This window comes from Oryzias latipes, chromosome 20 (assembly GCF_053564925.1).
Source record: "Oryzias latipes strain Hd-rR chromosome 20, Olatipes_Hd-rR_3.1".
Taxonomy (NCBI): Eukaryota; Metazoa; Chordata; class Actinopteri; order Beloniformes; family Adrianichthyidae; genus Oryzias; species Oryzias latipes.
Window position 1 is genome coordinate 21,228,435 of NC_136256.1, and position 21,618 is coordinate 21,250,052.

General features: G+C 38.4%; 3 protein-coding genes and 1 long non-coding RNA gene across 17 annotated transcripts; 2 read left to right on the top strand and 2 right to left on the bottom strand.

Annotated features, from left to right (window-relative positions):
* Positions 1–311: 311 nt before the first annotated feature.
* mcmdc2 (minichromosome maintenance domain containing 2) lies at positions 312–9,612 on the bottom strand. Of its 7 annotated transcripts, none has more exons than XM_020712560.2 (15): positions 9,442–9,610; positions 9,215–9,345; positions 9,072–9,131; positions 8,499–8,694; positions 8,278–8,400; positions 8,098–8,199; positions 6,856–6,984; positions 6,555–6,792; positions 6,273–6,478; positions 6,040–6,194; positions 5,735–5,914; positions 5,512–5,651; positions 5,037–5,146; positions 4,728–4,921; positions 312–802 (listed from the first exon to the last, which is right to left on the bottom strand). In XM_020712560.2, exons 1-14 carry the CDS (start codon positions 9,536–9,538, stop codon positions 4,755–4,757), a joined length of 2,034 nt encoding a protein of 677 aa, XP_020568219.1. In that variant the 5' UTR covers positions 9,539–9,610; the 3' UTR covers positions 312–802; positions 4,728–4,754. The 7 variants fall into 7 exon arrangements, 6 of the variants coding, with proteins under 6 accessions (XP_020568219.1, XP_020568218.1, XP_078794634.1 ...); XM_020712559.2 differs by having other exon boundaries at positions 6,037–6,194; XM_078938508.1 differs by having other exon boundaries at positions 9,419–9,586.
* Positions 470–1,660, top strand: tcf24 (transcription factor 24). Its single transcript, XM_020712568.2, has 2 exons — positions 470–895; positions 1,129–1,660. The coding sequence occupies exons 1-2, from the start codon at positions 470–472 to the stop codon at positions 1,237–1,239; spliced, it is 537 nt and encodes a 178-aa protein (XP_020568227.1). The 3' UTR covers positions 1,240–1,660.
* Positions 2,460–4,545, top strand: LOC110017262 (uncharacterized). Its single transcript, XR_002292611.3, has 4 exons — positions 2,460–2,654; positions 3,650–3,700; positions 3,918–3,964; positions 4,351–4,545. It is a non-coding gene; the product is annotated as an uncharacterized LOC110017262 (long non-coding RNA).
* A 43-nt stretch (positions 9,613–9,655) lies between the features above and the next one.
* sgk3 (serum/glucocorticoid regulated kinase family member 3) lies at positions 9,656–20,166 on the bottom strand. Of its 8 annotated transcripts, none has more exons than XM_020712565.2 (18): positions 19,856–20,131; positions 16,209–16,275; positions 15,182–15,361; positions 14,991–15,074; positions 14,784–14,856; positions 14,627–14,702; positions 14,466–14,541; positions 14,224–14,273; positions 14,086–14,143; positions 13,735–13,818; positions 13,527–13,658; positions 12,607–12,719; positions 12,447–12,483; positions 12,069–12,155; positions 11,863–11,958; positions 11,596–11,751; positions 11,286–11,375; positions 9,656–10,526 (listed from the first exon to the last, which is right to left on the bottom strand). In XM_020712565.2, exons 3-18 carry the CDS (start codon positions 15,275–15,277, stop codon positions 10,356–10,358), a joined length of 1,479 nt encoding a protein of 492 aa, XP_020568224.1. In that variant the 5' UTR covers positions 15,278–15,361; positions 16,209–16,275; positions 19,856–20,131; the 3' UTR covers positions 9,656–10,355. The 8 variants fall into 8 exon arrangements, with proteins under 8 accessions (XP_020568224.1, XP_078794636.1, XP_004081084.1 ...); XM_078938510.1 differs by having other exon boundaries at positions 15,182–15,358; positions 19,856–20,064; XM_004081036.4 differs by lacking the exon at positions 16,209–16,275 and having other exon boundaries at positions 19,856–20,166.
* Positions 20,167–21,618: the final 1,452 nt, after the last annotated feature.

Genomic DNA, 21,618 nt, shown 5'->3' on the forward strand with positions numbered 1-21,618 from the left:
GCATTAGGAGACAATTCTGCACCCCGGACGTGTGCCGCCTTCATGACGCTTTTCAGGACAGCACCTTGGAGAAATATTAGAGGTAAACTCCAAATTAAACTTAATGCAGCATCAAGCTGACAAATTGGAGACTAATTTGCTGAAAAGTTGCTCTGTGAGGAAGCAGATGTGAGCATCTGTTTTTGGGTTGTTACATTTATTTAAGCTCCCCCTCCCTTCTTTTTTAAATGAGTGATTAGTAGTTGGTTGGATTTTTTTCCTGCTTAGTGAGCTGCTGAACTTGACTAAAAAGTTATGGAAACAAAAACGCGTTTTAGGAGGTAAATTGAAATAAGTTAAATGTTTAATAAATATAGAACAGTGACATACAGCAAGAACTTTAAAATATGCTTTTCTACAACTCGAATTCGTTTTCAGAACAATAAGTTAAGGTCTGTCCTAAATCTCCAGATCTATAAGCGCCTGCTGCATGCTTGGAGGTCAGACGCTCCGAATGGACAGCGGAAATTGCTCCAATGCGGTGGTGGATGACAGCCCAGCTTCCAGTCCCAGCTCCAGTCCCAGTCCGGACGGTCGCCGTCGCGAACTCCACCGGGCCAGAGGGCTCCAGAGCGGCGGGCTCGGCGGCAGAGGACGCCCGGCAGCTGCAAACGCAGCCCGGGAGAGGAGTCGGGTGCAAACCCTGAGGACCGCCTTCCTGGAACTCCAAAGGACGTTGCCTTCCGTGCCCCCGGATACCAAGCTGTCCAAACTCGACGTGTTGATACTAGCCACCACCTATATTGCCCATTTGACTCGAACTCTGCAAGAGGAAGGCGCGGAGGAGGGAGACAGCACAAAACAAACAGAGGCGTTACATTCACTCAAAGGCGAAGGCTATCTGCACCCTGTAAAGGTCAGTGCAATAATAACAACAACAACAATAATAATAATAACAATAATAATAATAATAATGTCTATTATTTTCTGCTTTTATTGTGAAAATGTTGTTCTAAGCAAAATATATAAAACATGTTCCAACAACTATTTGAGGTTTAATTGATGCATTTATTTTTAGCAACTAATATTTTGTCTTTTTAACAGTTAATCTCGTTTTTTTTAATTTGTTTTGTTATTTTTCTTTTGCAGAAATGGCCAATGCGCTCCAGACTGTACGTCGGAGCAAGCGGACAGTTCCTGAACAATTCATCAGAGTCAGAGAATCAAGGCCCTTCATCATCATCCTCTACCTCCCAATGAGAGGCTTGCCCTGCATCAACATGCTTTTCATATTTCGATTGCAAAAGAAACACGTTCGTTAAAGAAAGCCCCACCATAAACGTTGTAAATTAATATATTTCCTAAATTTTATTGTTCAAATACTGTAGATGCATGTCCTTTTTTTTTGTTCTTTATTGATGTTGTCTGGATCTATCTTGTTTGCATTGTGCAGTCCCACACATGCCCCAAGTATATTTGCAGAAATTCTGCGGGGTGAGCCCGTCATGCTTGAGCGTGCACTTTGACTGGAGACATTTGCACTAAATGCATGTGTGAATAACTTAACATCTGTCATGTGAAGTGGTCTGTCAGAGGGTCGACAATGGAGACTCTTGCTCGTGTTCCCTCTTCTGACATGCATGGTTTTAACGTGTTCTGAATAAATTCAATGGCATTGAAAGCAGTTTCTAAAAATTTTAAGGAAAATGTCAAATAACATTTTTCCTCGAACGACAGAGTAATTATTATTATTGTTGTCGTTATTATTATTTTTAATCAATGAATTTTACACTATCATGTCACTATTCGATTTTGTAATTAAAAAAGTCACATGAAGCACAGAATAAATGCAGTACATATCAGCAAAGACTGAAAATACACAGCATGACATGAATAGAATTAATTTAAAAAATGTACATTAATAAGGAAAATGTGGATACTGAAAAGTGAAAGTTGTCTCTAAATTTGAAAAAGGAAATACACTCCGTTGACTAATCTAATTCTGTTAAAGTGTGGAAAATATATGCTAAATAAATGAAGTAATCTCATAAAACTATACAGCTATACTGAATAAAAACATGCAAAAACAATCGTGCAAAATAAATGATAAACAATACTAGACTTTTCACACTTTAAAAATAAAGATTAAACTACAGAAAAAACATTATTTTTACTCATGAAAAACAAACAAAACACACTCACTCATTACAAGTATTTGATGCATTAACATAATTTTTATGTCGGTGTTTTTATTAAACTTTCTCCAAAATTGGATAGTTGAAGATAAAAAAAAGTCGACATAACAATAAAACAAGAAAATTGTTGCATTGAATTTATATATCATTTCGCTGCTCTTCAAATAATTTTTAATGAAATTGCCTAAATATGTACTCGTGTGTTCTGGTTTTAACCGGGTATTTCTACGGCCTTTAATTGAACATTTCCCAGTATTTAAGAGTCATGCGCGCTCTGCACGCCGCTGAGACACAGCCACGCGCATGGTGCACGTGCTGCAATGCGCAGCTCGACTGCGCAGAAACGAGAGCGTAGACACACGAGTGCAGACACACAGGAAGTGGTCTCTCTTTCCACAAGAAGACGGCCGCGACTCAGCAGCTTAGGAGACGTTTGCCTCCTATTTGGCATTTTTTTTTAGATCCAGTTGCTGCTCTTTGGTAAGTTGTTACAGACATATAGTTAACATATAGCTGAAGGATCAAACTTTAAATAGTTGGTTTTAGCGACTTTTGGCTTTTGATTTTCTAGCTAGCATAAGCTAGTCATAGCATTGTGACCACGTGGAGCACAGCGTGGTTTCCCAATTTTTTTAAAAATTTACAACAATGGAACTGCCCTCATGGTTGTAAGACGGGGAGCGTGGACCGTGGTTTGATGCCAATTAGTAATACCGAACACTTTCTTTAAAAATATTCTTGGAATGAAATTTTGCTTCGACAGACATGACCACGTGGGCTTCCATGCGATCGTCCAAATCCTTGTTGAAATATTTGCATATCTTTGTACTATAATGTTGTCAATCGAAATGTAGTCTTTTCACTTATTGTTATTTGGCTGAAAAAATCGTCTCTCATTTGCTTGTTGATGTATTTGGTGCAACTCAAAAACAATCGAAGTTAATGTCTTATTATACTCATGTCTTTTCCTTAAGTACAGTCATAAATCATTCGTGTTGACAGCTAAGAAGGGGAAAAGGTGCTTTGGTGTCATTTCGCTTTGGGTTGGCTAGCTGATTTCGACCAGAGGTCAGCAGAGGAGTAGCTCTGGTCAGAGAATCACTAGCCTCCCATTATTTCAGAGCAAAGTTATCAAAGCCCCCACAGAGGATTTCAGGTCATGGCAGAAGTCATAGCAGGTCATGGCAGAGGTTGTGACCTGCTGTTGAACCTGTCTTTAGACATACAACGTTATCTGTGCTCCCAAGCTGTGATGCAGCACCCTTTGACCTTCAGGTGATCAGTCATCTGTTTTCCATGTATTGGTGGTTACTCGTTTAAATTTGAGTTTTTCTACCTCTGTGATCAATAAAACATCACTGCTGAAAGCATTTTGTTAGGTGCTGTAATGCTTTTTTACTTTGGTGATAAAATCAACTGTAGTTTTTTTTAAAGTAATGGATTATATACTGAAGTATGCTGTGCATTTCTTTCAGATGCATTTCCACAAAGACAAACTGCATCTGCTCTGTTGTGTGGACCTGAAGGTGAGCACAGTCCTGTTGGTCTGCATGACTGCAGTACAGTCCTGTTGCTGGAATAGTGATGATTTCACACCTTTGCCGTTTACCCATCAGACACTAAGATGGTGAATTTGTGCCTAACTGAATTTCCAGCACAACCTTAACTAAAAAGCCTTTATGCAATAAAACATGTTGTGAATAGGAATCCATAAAACATTTATTATTCCTGTATTTGTTTCAGCTCCATCTGATCTCAAAGTAGTGAACCTCTTGTTCACTGGATTTATGGTGAGTGACTTTTCTTTATGCTGCTTTTGATAAATTCTGCAAATATATACAGTAGAAATTGGTGACCAACATGGCTCTGAATTTATTATTCCCTTTTTATCTATACAATAAAATGTATACTTTTTACTACTTTGATATTATCCATAGAATCATTTTTTCATAATGCATGAAGTCTGAGTGGGGTCTTAAAAGGCTGGAATGGTGATGAGTTCACTTTTTGCCGTTTACCCGTCAGACGTTAAAGTGGTGAAATTGTGAAAACTGACCAGCTGAAATCTTAGGATTGCATCCAACCAGCATCCTCAGACTTTTTTTTGTTTTGTTTACCTTGTTGGTAAAAAAATACTACAAATTAAAAAGCTTTTTTATTACACTTTTCTTTTTAGGTGGAGGCAAGAACAGAGACATACTACAGACCTCATGGCCTAATCACTGGCAAACAGAAGGGTAACTGAAAATATGCAGTGTTGGACTGTATGTCAGATTGTAGGTCTGTTAATTTTTTAAGCAAAATTTCATGTTTTGATTACTAGGTGTAAAGTTACTTTTTTTTTCTTTCAATAAAGGATTTGTTTTTCTCAGATTGTGTGACTGTGATTTTTGTTTTCTACAAACATTGTGGTGGTTTGTTTTTAACTGAAGGATTTCTGAGATTTTAGACACAGATGTAAAATATTTACTCTTTATTCCAAAAATTTAGTTTTTCATGTCATTTACAAAACATTCTGCAGAAATTGCTTTTGTCATGCTTTCTGCAGCTTACCTTAACTTTTGAGCCTTCTTGAATGTCCTACTCTTCTGTGATGTACGTGTCGGCTCCAGGAGCATAAGTGTAGGTGAAACGCAGTATACTTTGGTGGAGCTCATCCAGCATCATGTCTCTTTTGTGCAAGCCATCCGCTTCCCCCACATCACTGGGAAACGTGGGTTCAGGCGGAAGAAAGAGTGTGGAGGCACCTGCAGAAAAATGCATGTATCCATTGCTTCTAATTTATTGGCTCCGATACAGAAGGGGCGATCTTTGTGGGGTATAGTCAAAATATTTGAGAAAATGTAACTGCCTAGAAATTACCATGCTTTAGGGTGACAGCGTTTTCACAAAGCAGGACAGCAATCACAGCGTCCTCCTCCAGCACTTTAGTCCTGAGGCTTAACTTGCAGTGAGCCTCGGCCAGTGAGATCCTGTCATTTGAGAGAAACCAGTGAAAGCTCATACCTATTAAGATTTAGTGTAAATGTTTATCTGGTAAGTGGATAAATCAAAACACATAACAGGTTTTAAAATGAGAGCTTAATATACCTTGTCTTACTCTGCCATCTTGCTGAAATCAGATTTATTTTTAGAGTAAATGCCATAAGTGTCACAGCAGGAAAGGATATTGTAAACTCTTGTCATAAGTCAGTGAAAAATGCTCATGTGAGAACAGATGGTCATTTTAAACTGGACAGGTGTCAGGGTGCCCTCTAGTGGTCTGAAATCATTATACCAGGAACAGTGACTGGAGCGACTATCACAGAAAATGGGTATTTTGGTTTCCAGAACTCACAGCAGTTTGATGGAAGACAAAGATATCTTGACACCTTGACTCTGTGTGCGAGCTCTACGGCTTGCCATGTAGTAACCGTGGATCAACGTCTTTGCTGCAGGGAGGAGTTCTACTTGCAAATCCCGAGCATAAGATACCAACTGTAAAACAGAATACGCAGCTCAGATAAATGACCTAATGTGATCGGAAGGATGTTAATTACTCTTAAAAAGAAATGATGAACCTCTGTGTAATCTTGGGTAGAAAACTCCCAGCAGAGCGGATAGTTCAGGATTCCAGGATGGACTGCTTGCTGGAGGGTGTGCAGAGTCTGGGCTAGCTGAGCCTGCTGACCTACCCTTTCCCTGCACTCGACGACGAGGCCAAAGGCCTCAGAAAACTGAAGTGGCAAAGGACCCGTTTCCTGTCCACGATGAAAAGATTGGATGAGATACCTCCTACAAACTAGACATGAATCTTAAACTAAAGGGTTGTTCAATCATCTGAGTTCCAGATATTGTATGCATTTGTCAGAAGTCGACTGACTACGGTTCCCAGCGCAGAAGAGTCCAGTTTCCCAGACCTCTGAGAGGAGTCTGTGAAGGCCCAGAAGCTGCACTGCACTGGCAAAGACAGCAGCTGGTCAGCATCCTCACCAAACTTCTTACCAGGGATGAACACAGAAGCTGTGTGGCTTTCCAGAACTGCAGCAAACACAACAAAACCTCCTTTAATCTTTTCTGTTATTGCTGACATCTCTCTTTACTTCTTTGGTCTATTACCTGACTGAATGTGATCTAGTTTGTCCTTCTTGTAGCAGCTGATGTCTCCCAACATGCAAATGCCCCCAGTGGCCAATAAGGCGGAGCCGGCGTGGATGTTGGCAGCACCTGCTCCGTGCTCATCCCGAGACAGAGATGCAAACATCTCCCCTGAGGCCTGATGTCTGACCCCGTGGCACGCCAACCTCAAGCTGTGCGCCATGAGTCTAGAAGAGATTGGCTCAAAATTCAAGTTTCGAGCTTTAAAAGGCTAACACTAAAAGAGAACATCTATATTTTTACCTGTCCAGTATGAGTGGGTCATTTGTGACAACAAGGAGGTCCAGGTACTGAAATGTGTCATTTGCATTTGTTTTAGTTTGGGCTAAACTGAGCAGCAAGATTAATTTAACAGTGTTGAACAATCCTGGAGGAGCCACCTCCAACCCAAAGCAGTGAGCTGCGATGGCAGAAAACCTCCATGGAGAGGAGGCCGTGGCATTCAGCAGCTCCAGGAATTTGGTGGGGAGTTTGCAGCAGCCTGTAGGGACAGCGGAGAATGAGTTTGACATCTGCAACTCAAAGCTCGATCGATTTTCCTTACTCTTTGGCTCAGACTGTTGGATGTTATTGGCTTCTATGTTCCAGGTGATGGTGGGCCATTGGTGCACAAGGGCGGGGATGCCTAGCACTGAGTAGAGCCGGCCAATTCTCATGGAGTTGCACAACTCATCTGTGTGAGAAAGGAAAACAAAGCAGTGACGCTTGGTTGTGTCGATGAGGAGCTTTCCTGCCGCTTGGTGATTACTTAAGAAACATTTGGGATACTAGCAACCTCTGCCAAGAGAAACACGGCGAAGTCCTCTGAACAAAGATCTCACTGTGTGTGCACCTCGCAGGCGACTAATGAGTGTTCCTTTCACTCATTAACATATATGTTTAGTAACAGGAACCTGCTGTATTAAATTCCTCCACAAGACTGAGTCAACAGAATATGTAAATCCCGGTGCTGGGATTTGCCGAACTCTCAGTGGTGCTGGTGGGACAATGTTATTAAAAGGGACAGAAATGCTTAATATCCCACCACGGGGCAGCGCACACATTCCGATCCCCTACTGAGGTAGATTTGCAAAAAAAAGAGCCTCATTTGTTAAAATCTACAGAAAATGAATGGCAAACTTAATTTACAAGACTTCTAATATAAGCAGTTCCCATGTTAATTAAGTGTGGGAGTGATATAATGCATAATGATCTGATTTTGAAAATAAATAACACACTTTTGCAGTTGTGGGTGATTTAGCTGCAGATGTTGGTTTGCAAATGTGAACCTAGACTTTTAACTGAACCGTTTCAAGTGAGCTAAGTAGGTCTGGTGCCTTCCAGAGTTTTGTCAGCTGCAAAAGAGCAGACAAAATGTGCATTTATTTTTGTTAAATTGTTTTTCATATTAACTCCAGTTTGTGCCAGCTAATGTGCTATCTGAAGCTAGCTAAAGCTGGGCCAATATGAAAACCTTCATATCGATGAAATGTTGAAATATTTAGGTGAGGCATTTATTTTTAGTTTCAGAGGAGGATTATTTGATTTTTTTCGTTTTTTTTTTTTAATAAATATTTTTTTTTAATAAAAACCAAATGTTAGCTATTTTTGTGGTATAGCTATTTATTTTTGTGACCTTTACTCCCTTTTAAGAACATTAGTTTCCTTTTGGTAACATTTAAGTACAGATTCCAGTTTAAATAATATAAAGGTTCATTTAAAATGTTGCATCAATAATTAATAAGACTGTTTAATTGCACCAATGATCAGGGGGTTGATAGTTTTCCAAACACAGCTGATAACTCACCTCTGAGAAACACAGTAACAGATTGGTATCTGAGCGGGCTTTGCTGGTTCCCTTTTAGAGCCTCCAGTGCTTTAGCATGAATCAGCTCCACCAGCTGTTTATCTGTCCCAAAAAGAACACATGTGTACTCACACAAAAAAAAAATAAAAAGGATTCATAAATATATCTGGACACCCTCACCTCCCAAAACTCTGAACTTCACATCTTCTTTCAGCTGGGAGCTGCAGATCACGCATGTAAAATCATTTCTCACAGTGGCAGACTCGGTTGCTCCTGGTGTGTGTACTCGAATGTGGTGGAACCCTTAAGCCATAAAAACATGTTTTTCAAAATAAAACTAGTCTAGTGTGTTTATAAATCCCTCTTAATTGTGGAAAATCCATTTTTCAGGTGAACTTTACCTGTGGAGCAAGGGCAGTCATCATTAACACAGAGGAACCTTGCCCCCTGTGTGTACTTTGTGACCCTCGTCATGGCAATTACAAAGCCTTCCATGCAAACAGGCCTCATGGGGCCGTACACTCGAGGAAATCTACTAAGGTCCAACATGTACTCAGGGAAAGGAGGAAGGTGTGTGAAGTTCAGAGTGACATTCACCTAATGCAGAAAAAAGGTTTTCAGCAAAAACACTTTTGAAATGTATACTGAAATTCCCCAATTTTATGGGTTTTATTTTGACTTAAAGTTCCACTCCAATCATTTTTTGATTCATTGTAAAAGCATTAAAACATGCTGTTTTGGTCTGCTCTTGATACACAAAAATATGAATTAAAAACATACTGAAAAATACTTTTTATAACTTAATTTACTTTAGAAATTTCTTACATCATAAAAGAAAAAAATGCTAAAAAAACATTAAACATGATTTTCTTTGGAGTGGGGGTTTAACAATCACCCTTGGTGAAAGCAACAGTCTCTGTTTAAGGGTGTGTAACCTGCCGACAGGGGTCGCTCTAGTATCAGTGTAGTCATACCTGGCTCTCCGTGTCTACTTTTTCAGTAAGTGAAAGTGTTTTTATGGCCAGAAAGCAAACCTTAAATCAGAAAATAAGCTATTCTTAACGTTCAAATTATGTTTTCTCATTTTATTTCAGTCGGATTAACATATTTCACTTACAGTTTGAAAAAGACAAGTTGCCTTAAGGGGGTTGTGCAGAACTAAATCCCCCAGCAGGGGGTCTATTTCCATCAAATCAGAGGGATTGACGCGGATGGAGAATTTGTAGACTGCTTCGGTCCGCTGTGGGTCTGGAAAAATGGAATAACAGTTGGTCATTTGGAAAACTAGCTTAATAAATGTTGTAAAATGCCTTTACCTCACCTCAAATCCCACAGAAAACATACCATTTAGATGTTTGCAGTCGTCCGCTAGTCTCTTAAATCCGCCACTTCTGTCTAAGTAGACCACAACTGATTCTTTCAACGATAAAACATCCGCCATGTTTATTTACCATGACTTTGCGTCAATGAATAATCACGTTCCCGCGCTAATTTCCGATGCGTTGTCAAGGCAACTACCCATATGGCGTGTCAAAATAAAAGCCCAACCAGAATCAGGTTTATTTTCTTTGATCATTTGTTTATTTTCTTTTGTGTTATGGAGCAGGAGTACAGTTCGTCCTAACTGCTATCAGAACACAGATGCTGTGAACATGTAATTTTTTTATATTAACAGATAAATGGGTAAAAGAAAAAAAAAGGGCAATCTTCAAACAGAAAAAGAAATCTGAGAAATTCAAAGGCAAATGAAAACACAAAAAGACAGTAAAAGTTTTCAGCTGTAACTACAGTGGTTTTTTAATACAGTCAAACTTTTTATATAAATGGCACACATATTGTTGCTATTGTTATTTTTTTTACAGTACATACCTTTACAAATTACTTTTTTTTATTAATAAAATGGCAATATTTTAAGTTCAGTGAACTGTTTGAATTTTGCAGGCTTTATTTTAAGGGCAAATTTAAGGCATTTTTAAGGCTCATTTTAAAAGGGCCCGGCTTAACATTGCTAGAATGCAGCTGTCGCTAATGCTAAAAATATAATCTGTTTTATATCATTTTCATATAAATACAAATATGTAAAATATAGACTTTCTTTTAATCAAGCTTTGTTTTAAGTGCATTTTGTTCTCGGCTGTTTACTTTGGTTCTACAGAACAAATTTTACTTCATACAAACTTTCTCCTTTTAGTAAAAAAAAACAAAAAAAAAAACATCCAATTATGCATCAGTTGAGGCCATTCAATTTTGGGAATGTATTATAGGAAGGAGTCATCAGAAGGTGGAGCATAGGAGAATCCCAAGAAGGCGTCATCAGCCTCCATAACACTGGCATTGACAACGGAATGGCTTTGAGTCCAGCAGATGGAATTGGGAACATTCTCCTCAGTGAATTCTGGATCAAAGTTTGAGATATCGCAGCAAGAGGTCTGCAAAAACAAAGTAGGACATAAAAAAACACTGATCAAATTACCAGTAATGACTGTATAAGGCTGTGAAGACTAGCAGGGTCCTTCTTATCACAGGGTTCAGTTCTTCAGGAAAACAGGAGTTTAAATGGCCTATACAATTCTATTCTTCAGCCTTTTATAGGAAACAATATCCACTTATATGATAATACATTTTTTGGCAGACAAAAGTATTTGTAAAAAATTAAAAATTGGTTATTTTCCTAAGCTTTTTTCCAAACAGTAAGTAAGACGACTCAGTCTCTGAGAAACCACCTTTCTCTCCCTGTGGGTGCTGCCCATTTAATTCGCAATGTTGCATGTTTTGAAACATGTTTTTTTTCATGTTTTGAACGCTCAAAAATTGATTTTGCATGGTATATGCACTTTAACGTCCCGTTAAAGGACAGAATCATGTCTCCGAAAATTGTTTTAAAATTCCATGCAACTATATATTTTGCTCATTTAAATACAGCACACTATTTTTTCTTGTTTATAAAGAGATGATAATAGTTCAGACTGTCTTTGCTTTAAAGATCTTGGTTATAATAGTTTTTTATTTTAATTATATATATTGTATTTTGGACATTTGTTCAGTATACATTCAAAGTACTGAATAACTACAAAGACATTTATATAAAAAATAGGTAATTAGATAAGGCACAGCATATTCATTCTTGTAAGTTTGGGTGAAAAAGTCTAATGTAGTTTCATCAACGACAAAAAAAAAGAAATATTTACCACGTTGGGTATGAATGGAGGAGGAATTTTTTTCTGTACAAGATCATCCCAGTTAATGGAAGAAAAGAAGTTGTGTACTTTGATCTCATTCTGAAAACATAAAAAATAAATAAATCAGAACATACATTTTTACTGAAAGAAACTAGGAACATTTTATAAAAGCAGCTGATGTCTGATTTTATGGAAGAAATAACACAATATACGCACAACAGCCACCAGAGGGAGCCGCACATCAACAAGTCTCCAATTGTAGAAAGTGAAAATGCATTACATAAATTAATAAATTAAACAAATTAAAAAGCAGACATACAAAGTCACCATTGGAGCCCAGCCTTTGTGTGCCGTCTTTCTCCAACAGACCCTGAAGTAGAGACCAGGCTGTGCTGGATGCACCAGGACGCATCGCCAGCGGTTTATGGAGGATGTTGTCATACATCTCATGCGTGTCTCTGCTATAGAATGGAGGCTGGGACAGAGGAAAAATAGAAGCACCTTAGTGTGACTGATGAAATATTTACTGCAGCCAGATTTTCTTCTTTAAATATTTAAGGAAAAGCAGATAGAAGGTCAAACTCACCAGGCCAAACAGCATTTCGTACAGCACTGATCCCAGACACCACCAGTCCACTGTATTATCATAAGGGTGCTTCTTCAGGACCTCCGGAGCCAAGTACTGTTCAACACATGCGCACCAACACAAAGATATTTTAATGTAAATGTATTTACGAGTTGGATCATAAAAAAATGACCACTTGAGATGTAGCATTTAAAAAAAAAACTTACCTCTGGGGTTCCACAAAATGTAGTTGTGGTATCTGTTTGAGAAATACCTTCTTTGCATAATCCAAAGTCTGTTAAGACGATGTGTCCCTTAAGAAAGGAAACAGATGATTGCAGACAACTTTTGCCACACAAGCAGCTTCAAGTGTCAATTGTTTCTAGGAATGCTGGCTGCATTGCAGCTGAGTGAGTTCTGTTCACTAGTCTTGTGTGATGCGCACAAGACAAACTGCCTGGACTCAACCAAGTCACATTTTACACAGCCAGAACAGAAAATTAAACTGGGGTTACAAAGAAGGTAAGTTGAGAGTAAAACATAATCCAGAGCTACATTAACACCACACCATCCGTGTCTGATGTCGGAGGGAGTTTAGCACTCACCTCATGGTCAAGAAGAATATTTTCTGGCTTCAAGTCCCTGCAAGAGAAGTCTTTATTTTAAACTTTTGACTCTGGTCAGACATTTCTTGATTAAAGGCTTTCCTTGTATAACCTAACTTACAATATGGATTATGGTAAAAAACTAACCAGTAAAATTTACCTGTAAACAATTTTGAGAGAATGCAAGTACCCCAGAGCACTTGCCATTTCAGCAATGTAGAATCTTGCTCTGGGTTCTGGAAAAGTCCGCTCTTTTTGAAGATGGAAAAAAAGCTGAAAAGAAAACAATTCCAGGAAGTTTTCTTTAATCTGTAAACCTTTCAATAAAAAAATGGATTCAAATGATTAAATGTGAAGGTTGTTTCACTTTTCTCTTTCTGTGGTCATGTTTTGTAGATTGCATTGGTCATTCTCACAATCAAAGTCTCAAAGGAAATAAAACTCACGGCCAATCTCAATAATTGAAAATACTTTGGTTTATAAAGACCCACTTTGATGAAAATTGTGTTTTTAACGTGATCTTTTGGCATTTTTCTCACAATGGAGGACATGTATTAAGAAAATTAAACTTAAAATTGCATTTCTGTATTTTTTTTCTATTTCATGCGCTCGTAGATGACTAGATTGTCTCGTCTGAGCTGGAATCTGGCTAAAAACTCTATAGCTGGATAGCTCCAATATTGCTTACCATTTCTGCTGCATCTGTAATCTTAGGCTGGAGGTGTGAGGGGCTGTAAACTAGCGCGAGAGCTAGCTTATGGGTGGCAGGAAGGGGGAGTGTGGTTACTTCGTGACAATGGTCCCACTCATAACTCAAAAGGTAATGTTTAATGAACCACTGGTGCTCTGTGGTAATTATGTCCTAGGATTTTGGCTGAAAGCAGCATAATTATAACTAAAAGACCACTGGGAATGCTTTGAATGTAGATCAAAAGATGATCAAAGTATGTCTTTAATGGTTTTACGTTAGTTCAAAGCCCATCTTCTGTAATGACATTGAGTGTTACTGTATTTCACAACTCTTGATTTTGTAAGTCATCACTACATGATCACATTATTCACAAAAATGAAACCACTCACTTCTCCACCGTTGACGAAATCCAAGACAAAGTATAACTTGTCTGTGGTCTGAAACGAATAATGAAGCCCAACCAGGAAGGGGTGTTTAACATTCTTCACCAGCACATTACGCTCTGCCATGATGTGCTTTTGCTGAGCAAGGGAATCATGTTTAAAAATAAGCACTTCTGCACACATTAGCATGTCAAAATGTGTCAAAGATAGTTACCTCTTTTCGGTTGAGAATGACCTTTTTCTGTAAGACCTTGATTGCATAAAACTTTCCATCGTGCTTTCGTTTTGCAAGGAAAACCTGTATTGTGGAGAAAACATGCCACGTCAATCAAACACGCGGGTAACCATAGCTATTCCCTATGTGAATCTCACTTCTGCTGTGAAGACGGCACATGCAGAACTAAAACTTGTGACATTTCCAGCGGAAAATTCCACATTTCAAAACGTTTAGTTGACAGCAAGCTCAGACAGTTATCTCCAAGGCAAACTGTTAATAAGTAAATGACAACATTTATAGTTTAATAAACCCATTTTCCAACGCTGTCATCATCCAGTCTATACATACCTTCCCAAAGCTCCCTTTTCCTATAACTTTTAAGAAGTCAAAATCTGTTGGCTTCGCTCTAAAAAAAACATTACAGAAAGGGAAATGTTGACTACTTTAAATGTTGATTTAAAAGATAACTTTGATGAATAAACTCACTGTGGGTTTCCAGAGGGTCCCAAATTAATGTCCCTGGAGGTAGAACTGTTCTGTAAAGCAGTGGACAAGCCGAATAAAATGTTATTGCTGCAAAATTCTGCAAATATAAGCAGCACAATACAGTAAGATACATCATGACGTTCTTTAGGCTTCATCTGAATCCACAAACACAGTAGAAATGACCGGTTTAACACATTATAAACAATATATCAGTGGAAATAACGGATGCAGTGACGACTTACTTTGTCATCTTCATCCTCAGAGGCGTCTGCTAAATGCTGTCGTTTATCCATTTGCAGGAAAGATTTCACGTCTGGACTGTTAAATGTAGAAGTGAGAGTGCAAAATAAAAAAATGTGAAACGTTTCTATATATATATATATGCATTAAAAACAACACTTACTGGTTGCAGAGCTGAGGATGTGAAACGAGCCGCTTGATGAACTCATGCAAGCCTGCCCGTCTTTGCTGGATGAACTCTGTTGGAAAGATGGACAAGTGAGCATAGAAACCTTTCAGAAAATCTTTGCTTTGGTTAGAATGTAAAAAAACGCTCCGACCTGGGTCAAAATTATCCCCAAATATCCTCTTCGCAGGGATTTTTAAGTTCATAGATGGAAACTGTTTCCTTAACTATGTTAAGAATGAGAAAGACACATAAAAAGTTGCATATACATTAAAAAAAGGAGTTACAAATGAATTCAATCAAGAAAAATGAGTAAGCAACTGAAATGCTACTACGTGTTTACGTTTATTGAATCACTCACTGTGTTGTAGAGCTTATCAAACTCTGCATACCGCCTGAAGACAAACCATTCATGCTGTCCAACAGACACCAGCACTTTGTAAACCTAAAAAAAGATAAGCTTTCATTGAGCTCCTTTGAAAGACTGATAAGGTTAAAAAGCATTAAGGTTGTATGCATCACAGGAAAATAACGATGAGTCCATAAACGCACCGTGTATCTCTTCTTCTTATCCCTCTGCTCATTGTGGCAGGGTATACTGACGCTGGGCAGACTGGATCGCTCCTCCATCTCGGCATGTGACAGCATTCAAAGGAGCAAAGACATACGTCCGGAGTCCTGCAGGAGAAGGCTTCAATTACGCAACTGTCCACGTTCCATAATAGGCCGCTGCTGAAAACAGAAAAGGAAAAGAATGACTTTTTCTCCAGATCAGTAGGATGAGACTTCCATCTGCATATTCAAAACATGAGATTGTTGCAGTGAAAGCTATTTCTGAGCTCACAGTGGAAGAAGACAAAGAGAGTAACTCTGTATCCTGTTCATGAGGATTTGTTTATGCATGAAAAGGAGCATAATTGTGTGTCCTCAGATGTTCATTCTAAAGTTTCTTTGCTGAACAAAGGCTGGAAGATCAACAAAAGGTTTTGTGGAAAGTGGCTGTAGACAATCAAGCCCACTCACACTTAAATACACACATTGATTGTGTGTTTAGAACATCCAAAAATACATGACAGGAAGCTTGGTTGGATTACGGTCATCGACTATATGAGAACTGGATCGAGTGAGTGTGATGTCACCCGTAGAAAATGGCTTACTTCCAGTTCCAACTAATTGAAGTCAATTCAGTTGCTGTTTTTTGGCAATATGGATGCCACCATGTTGGAGCCAGACATCGTCAGTAAGCAGTGATTGGTCCGAGTCAGAGTTTCTATGGAAAACACCCTCTCCAATAAGGAGTGAGCTTGTTGGAAATTCCCAGTTCATTTCTGACTTGAACTTTATTTTAAGTCGAAGCTCTAAGTCTAAGCTGTGCTCATGTTGGAACATGCTTGAGCTTTGTTCATTTTGATGTGCTCTGTGAAAATCATCACTCAGCTCTTGGCGTTATGAATATTAATTCAACACGAGGTAATAATGGCACAGCGTGGAACATAATGGACCCTTCAGTGAGAGCCATCAAGCAACAACAGAGCTGATAGCAGTGATGGACCTTTCAGCAGAAAGGTTTCACACACACATTTCAGTGTTTTGTTGTCAAATGTGAAGGGCCCTTCAGGATGAAGCCTTGCATGGAGGTCGTTTTTCTGAAAAAAAAAGCAGATATTTTGATGGATCAGCGAGCTGAAACATGACATCAGGCGGCCTCTATCCTACAGGGAACCAGTTTACTCGCTCAGTCTAGCATCACATTCACAGCTTAAGCAATAAATAACCTATTAATATTAAGAAAGCATATACGTTAGCTTAGTGCTGCTTTCTAAATTCCTGCACCTCCTAAAAAAGAATCATCACCTACATGGATTCACCTCATACTCACTCCTTTCTCCAGCATACAAATACTTAAACCTCCTCACTCAGTCAATGTTTGCTCAGACATTGCATAAAAGCATTTCTTCTAGTATTTTCCTCACGTTGAGCCAGTTATTGTTCTCTAAAAACTGCTATGCTTCATTATTATTTTAAACATCTCGTGTCCAGCCTCCCCTGATGTTAATCTCTTATTTTTACTGTAACAAAACCCGACACTGTAAAGCATCTCCTCACTGGGGGTTGCATAATGTCAGCTTTGCAACAAAGATCTTTGTCTGCTGCTCTGAGTCGTCCATTGTTTGAGGTTGGTGATGTCAGCTTCAGTTTGTTTAGTAGTTTTTTTATTTATTTATTTTTTTTAATCTCAACAGTCTCCCTGCTGTTTGCTCAGAGCACATGGACATCCTGCTTTGTGTCCACTTTCTCTGCCTGATTTTTGATCTTCAGCGCATCCTGGAGGGAGATGTCATTCCGCTCACGTTTGGGATAAGGCAACTGCAAAAGAGCGTCCCTCTTTAAAATGCATGTAGGCAGTCAGCGTCCCTTCACCCCCCGGTGTCTGGGTTAAAGTTTGCTAGTTTGTTTTCATCCAAAGTCACAAAGTCAAGCCACAAGGTCACCTGTAGCAAAAAAAAGCACCTAAAAATGTAACTTTTAGATTTTTACCTTGACATGTCAGAGCTCAAGTCAATGTGTATGTCTGTTACAATTGAAGTGATCCTCTGTAAATGAGCATTTCCTGGTTTCCTATTTTCATATGCTGGTACACACAATCCCAGAGAAGTCGCACATCTGCTCCTGCTTTTACGCTGAAATGAACCTGGATGCCACTGGGTAGGACCCACTTTTGAACATTCCTCAAATATTTTCCCTTAAGGGCAAGATTTCCAGCAACCATGTTGTGAAACTTACATTTTCTGCACGTTACTTCCCCCACGGATGGAACGCTGTAGTTAACCGCACCCACAAAGACATTGTCGAGTTTATTATGATGACTTAAACAAACCCTGGAAGCCAGAATGACTATGAAAAAGGAGAGTATTTAAAGGAGGCTTGCGGTATTCACATTCTCCCCATACTGCAGTTTACGTCTAGCATGTTCGGCGTTCACAGCAAGATGAGCTCAACTGGATTTAACTTGTACTGACAGGGAGGAGTAAGACGGGCGATTGCACACGATCCAAAAATGCTCGTCAGTGAATATCCTTCATAGACTTCTTTGTATTCTGTTAAAGTGGCTTTATAGCACATATGTCAAGATATCCATGTGTGAAGACAAAGCAAAATGACACAGGAAATCCAACACTAAAGATCAGCCAGGCAGACAAAAAAAAAGAAGAATGGAAGGCATGAAGCCTGTAGGGTCAGGTGATAACCATTTCTAAACCTTCAATGACAACACTAAAAAAAAAAAGATCCTGCACAAACATTTCAGATATTCATTGCACCTGGGGTTCTTAAAAAGTGGCATTACAATTAAAATGCAACAGATCTTTAATCGAGAAGATGCATTCCTTTAAAGACCTGCTCCAATAATATGTTTGATCTATTGTAAAAGCACTCAGTAGTCTTTTAATTATGATTAGTCCCAAAAACCTGTGTCGTTTCATGGACGTAGTTTCTGCAGAACTGCAGTAGTTCATAAGAAATTCCTCTCTGAATTGTGGCTGGTATGGCGTGAAGTCAGCCATGACCCTTACCATCATCCATGTGTGTACATGCTCTCCCGCTAGCTTACAGCCCTTCACATCCCCAACCACACAATACCGGTGCAACGAAAACAGTGAGCAATATTGGAGCTATCCAGCCATACAGTTTTGAGCCAGATGCCTGCTTGGACGAGGAAAACAAAGACGTGGATCTGGTCGTCTGCAAGGGGATTGCACCGGAATTGAGCAGGATGGGGAACCGAATGTAGTTTGTCCTTACCAACAAAAACAAGCTTTTTCAAACTGTATTTTTTCACCACGATTTGGATAAAGAAATACTCAGAAATGCTGTTTTAAACTTAATTTTCTTTATATATGTCCTCCATCATCAAATGTTACAAGGACATGTTAAAAAACACGATTTTCATTGGTGTGGGAATTTAAAAGTCTGATCAGCACGAACTCAGTCAACCAGGATGAGAGCAGCTGACCTCAGCTTTTAACCAAATCCGTTCTCTAACCTGAAGTGATCCAGACCAAACAAACTGACATAAACACACAGACTTCCCTATTGAAAACTGTCCATCAGGTTCTGCACAAATGACAACTTACTTTTTATTTTTATTTTTTTAGCAAGTTTGACTACTATTGCAATGTGAGACTCTTGCAGAAGCTTTGGTTGGAATTATTCATTTAGAAAAAATGTTGGAATGTCCACTCCTTAGCAGCATTTCTTTTCCCTTTCATTTTGTGTCTCAGTGGTAGTTTTTCAGCTCAACATCATTCTCTATTTAGTTTTAGATAGGACATTAGTTTGTATTTAGCCAAGCAAACATTTTAGTTGGTATTAAAATTGTTTAATTTATCCTGAGAAGGTTCACAGCTGGACTGAGACGGACCACATGGAATATAAGAAACGCTGCCAAGTGTGAATTAATCCTTCAGGCTTAAAATAAGCAGGACGTTGTTGGCATTTTATGAAAGCTTATTGACACCAAACCACCTGTGGAACTAGGAGGACTAAGTCACTAAAAACTTCCACATCCCACCAGAAAACAAGGAAGTCCCTAAAAAAAACACACGTCTATTATCAGTAAAGATGTGCTTTAAAAAGCAGAAAAAATAACAAAAAATAGACCGCAAAGGTCACTATTTCACAGATGAACCGAAACCCAAGGTGCTGACTCATTAGAACAGACCCAAACACAGTCCTTACATGCAGCCTTCTCCTTTACTTTTTTAGAACAGTCTACTAAATTTACAGGGATTCCCAACCCAAACTGTGTGGGCAGCGCCAAGGGCACAATTTTAAAAAGAAAAAAAAGGGTCACGTGACACAATTAAAGTAGGGAAAAACGATCTTGAAGAGGAAGGAGGGGCCTCAAACGGTAAATAATAGTAGTAAATAGATCTATCACTACCATAACAAGCACACACGTGAAAACTATACACTACATTAACGTAAACAATTGGCGTTTCTAAATAAGCTAACTAGCTTCCCTTACTTTTAATGCAGTTTTTTTAAACGCCAAATTCTCTCAACGTCGAGAAAGTTTCGTAAATAAATCACGGCGAGTTATCTTAGAATAATTGACAACAGTTGGGGTTCTATTTTGAAATACACCTCTTGTTGCTACAAATTAGCTAGCCGGCGGGACGCCAGCAATCACTGACAAAGGTAGCCGTTAAGGTGAACATCACGTACCTTACTGTATTTTGATTCTGCCAATGCCAGCCATCAATAATTTTCGCGGCTCCGGTGAGGGTGGTTTTCGTTTGGGTTATTTAACCGTCATTCCAGCCATCCTCATCCGGTCCCCGTCAGACCGAACGTTGGGAAAGTTCTCCACCTGATCGCTGTAGTCTCGTCGCTGACACACGACAAAAGCAGGAAACATCGGTCTTTCCTTACCATAGAAAGTTCCAATGAATTTGTCACGGGACCACAAAGTCTGCATCCACCGCACATCCCCGGCGATGTGGACTTCCGATACAGATTTTCAAAATAAAACGAAACGTCCCAATTTACCTTTGATATGATCAGATGAGCGGTGGAAATACTGTTCACATTGAATAAAACATGCTGGTTTCTGCAAGAGTATCCGACTTAAATACAAACTATTGCTTCTAACTGATGCTCGACAATGTTTACACCAATACAACAATATTGGAGGAAAATGTTTCACAAAACACCTTATTATTTAATAGTGATCACCTTAATCAGATTGCTTATTCATTACAAAAATATTGTGAGGTAAGTTATTGTGTTGTGTTGTGACCCTTCTGGGCCACCGTAAATAATAATAATAATACAGTTTACATATATTTCACAAACTATAAACCTCAATTTAAAAATAGGTATGCCTAAATCAAATAATTATTCAATGAGTTTTTAACAAGTGTAACATTTGAGTGTAAGTCCTAATAGAGAAAGCAATTAATGATGTCAACAAATACCAACAGCACCCAACACTTTGAAATTACAAACTTGTAATTGGTATTAATGTAAAGATTACTAACAAATACAAGATAATTTAATTTAATAAATCCACAAACTAATACGTGTTCTAGCTAAAACTAAAGCTTTTACACATTTCTTTGTTCACAAAAAATTAGAATCTCAGATGTTCACAGAGATTTTTTTTAGATGAAGACTTGAAATGTGCCTGAGACTTTCCAGGACCATATCTGACCTTCATTACAAAATTTAAGTTTAAATACCTGTGCCATCTTGTTTACCTCCAGATTCTTTCAAACCATGTGTAAATAGGTTTGCAAACTGTAGCCATAGTGCATTACAAAAAAAATTTATTTATCTATAACTAACCGGATTAACCCACACAGACTGGTTTTAACATGTAGTTTTTGGAGATGTGGTTGGATATGTTTCTCGTGTATTTGAGATTATTTTTGGCCACCTGTTAAATTTGTTTTCCTTGTCACAATCTCTGTATCAAATAAATAATTTATTTAATCTTTAATTTTTTTGCAACATGCAGCTTGAACACATTATCTCTTCCCTCTCAATAATACCTGGATCCTAAAACTAAAAATCAATATCCTGCTAAAAGATAACATTGTCATTTAAATTAATAGCATATGTTTGACTAAAATAGGTTTATAATAATTGTAGAGTTCTAAGTTGTTTAGTAGATTTTGGAATCAAAGTGACGGACACATTTATTCATTCTAAGTTCAAAAGTTTCTTGTGCTCTTATTTTTGTAAGGTAATCAACTTCCGGCTCCGTGCATTTTTTTTTACAATGACAACACTCTTGCATCAACAAGTGAAACAGTCATCTACAGGCTTTTAAGTAAACATCACCATTTTCTAATATCAGCTTTTCCCTCCATATATTAGTTTGTAATAAAAACGGGTTAATTTAACACTACACGTGTCACCCAAAGACAAACCACTCCTAGAAGTTTAGACTTTTTTCCCCTCTGTTTTTTGATATTTCTGCAAAT

Excerpts from the sequence above, each read along its gene's own strand:
- mcmdc2 (XM_020712559.2), bottom strand. The coding sequence starts at position 9,538 with ATGGCGGATGTTTTATCGTTGAAAGAATCAGTTGTGGTCTACTTAGAC. Across the intron at positions 8,695-9,071 it reads AAGTAGACACGGAGAGCCAG|GTGAATGTCACTCTGAACTT; the intron begins GTATGACTACAC and ends TTTCTGCATTAG. Across the intron at positions 5,147-5,511 it reads TTGTCTTCCATCAAACTGCT|GATCTCACTGGCCGAGGCTC; the intron begins GTGAGTTCTGGA and ends CTCAAATGACAG.
- sgk3 (XM_004081036.4), bottom strand. The coding sequence starts at position 15,277 with ATGCTGTCACATGCCGAGATGGAGGAGCGATCCAGTCTGCCCAGCGTC. Across the intron at positions 14,542-14,626 it reads CATCCTCAGCTCTGCAACCA|TCCAGACGTGAAATCTTTCC; the intron begins GTAAGTGTTGTT and ends TACATTTAACAG. Across the intron at positions 11,959-12,068 it reads CATTTTGTGGAACCCCAGAG|TACTTGGCTCCGGAGGTCCT; the intron begins GTAAGTTTTTTT and ends TGTGTTGAACAG.
- tcf24 (XM_020712568.2), top strand. The coding sequence starts at position 470 with ATGCTTGGAGGTCAGACGCTCCGAATGGACAGCGGAAATTGCTCCAAT. Across the intron at positions 896-1,128 it reads GCTATCTGCACCCTGTAAAG|AAATGGCCAATGCGCTCCAG; the intron begins GTCAGTGCAATA and ends TTTCTTTTGCAG.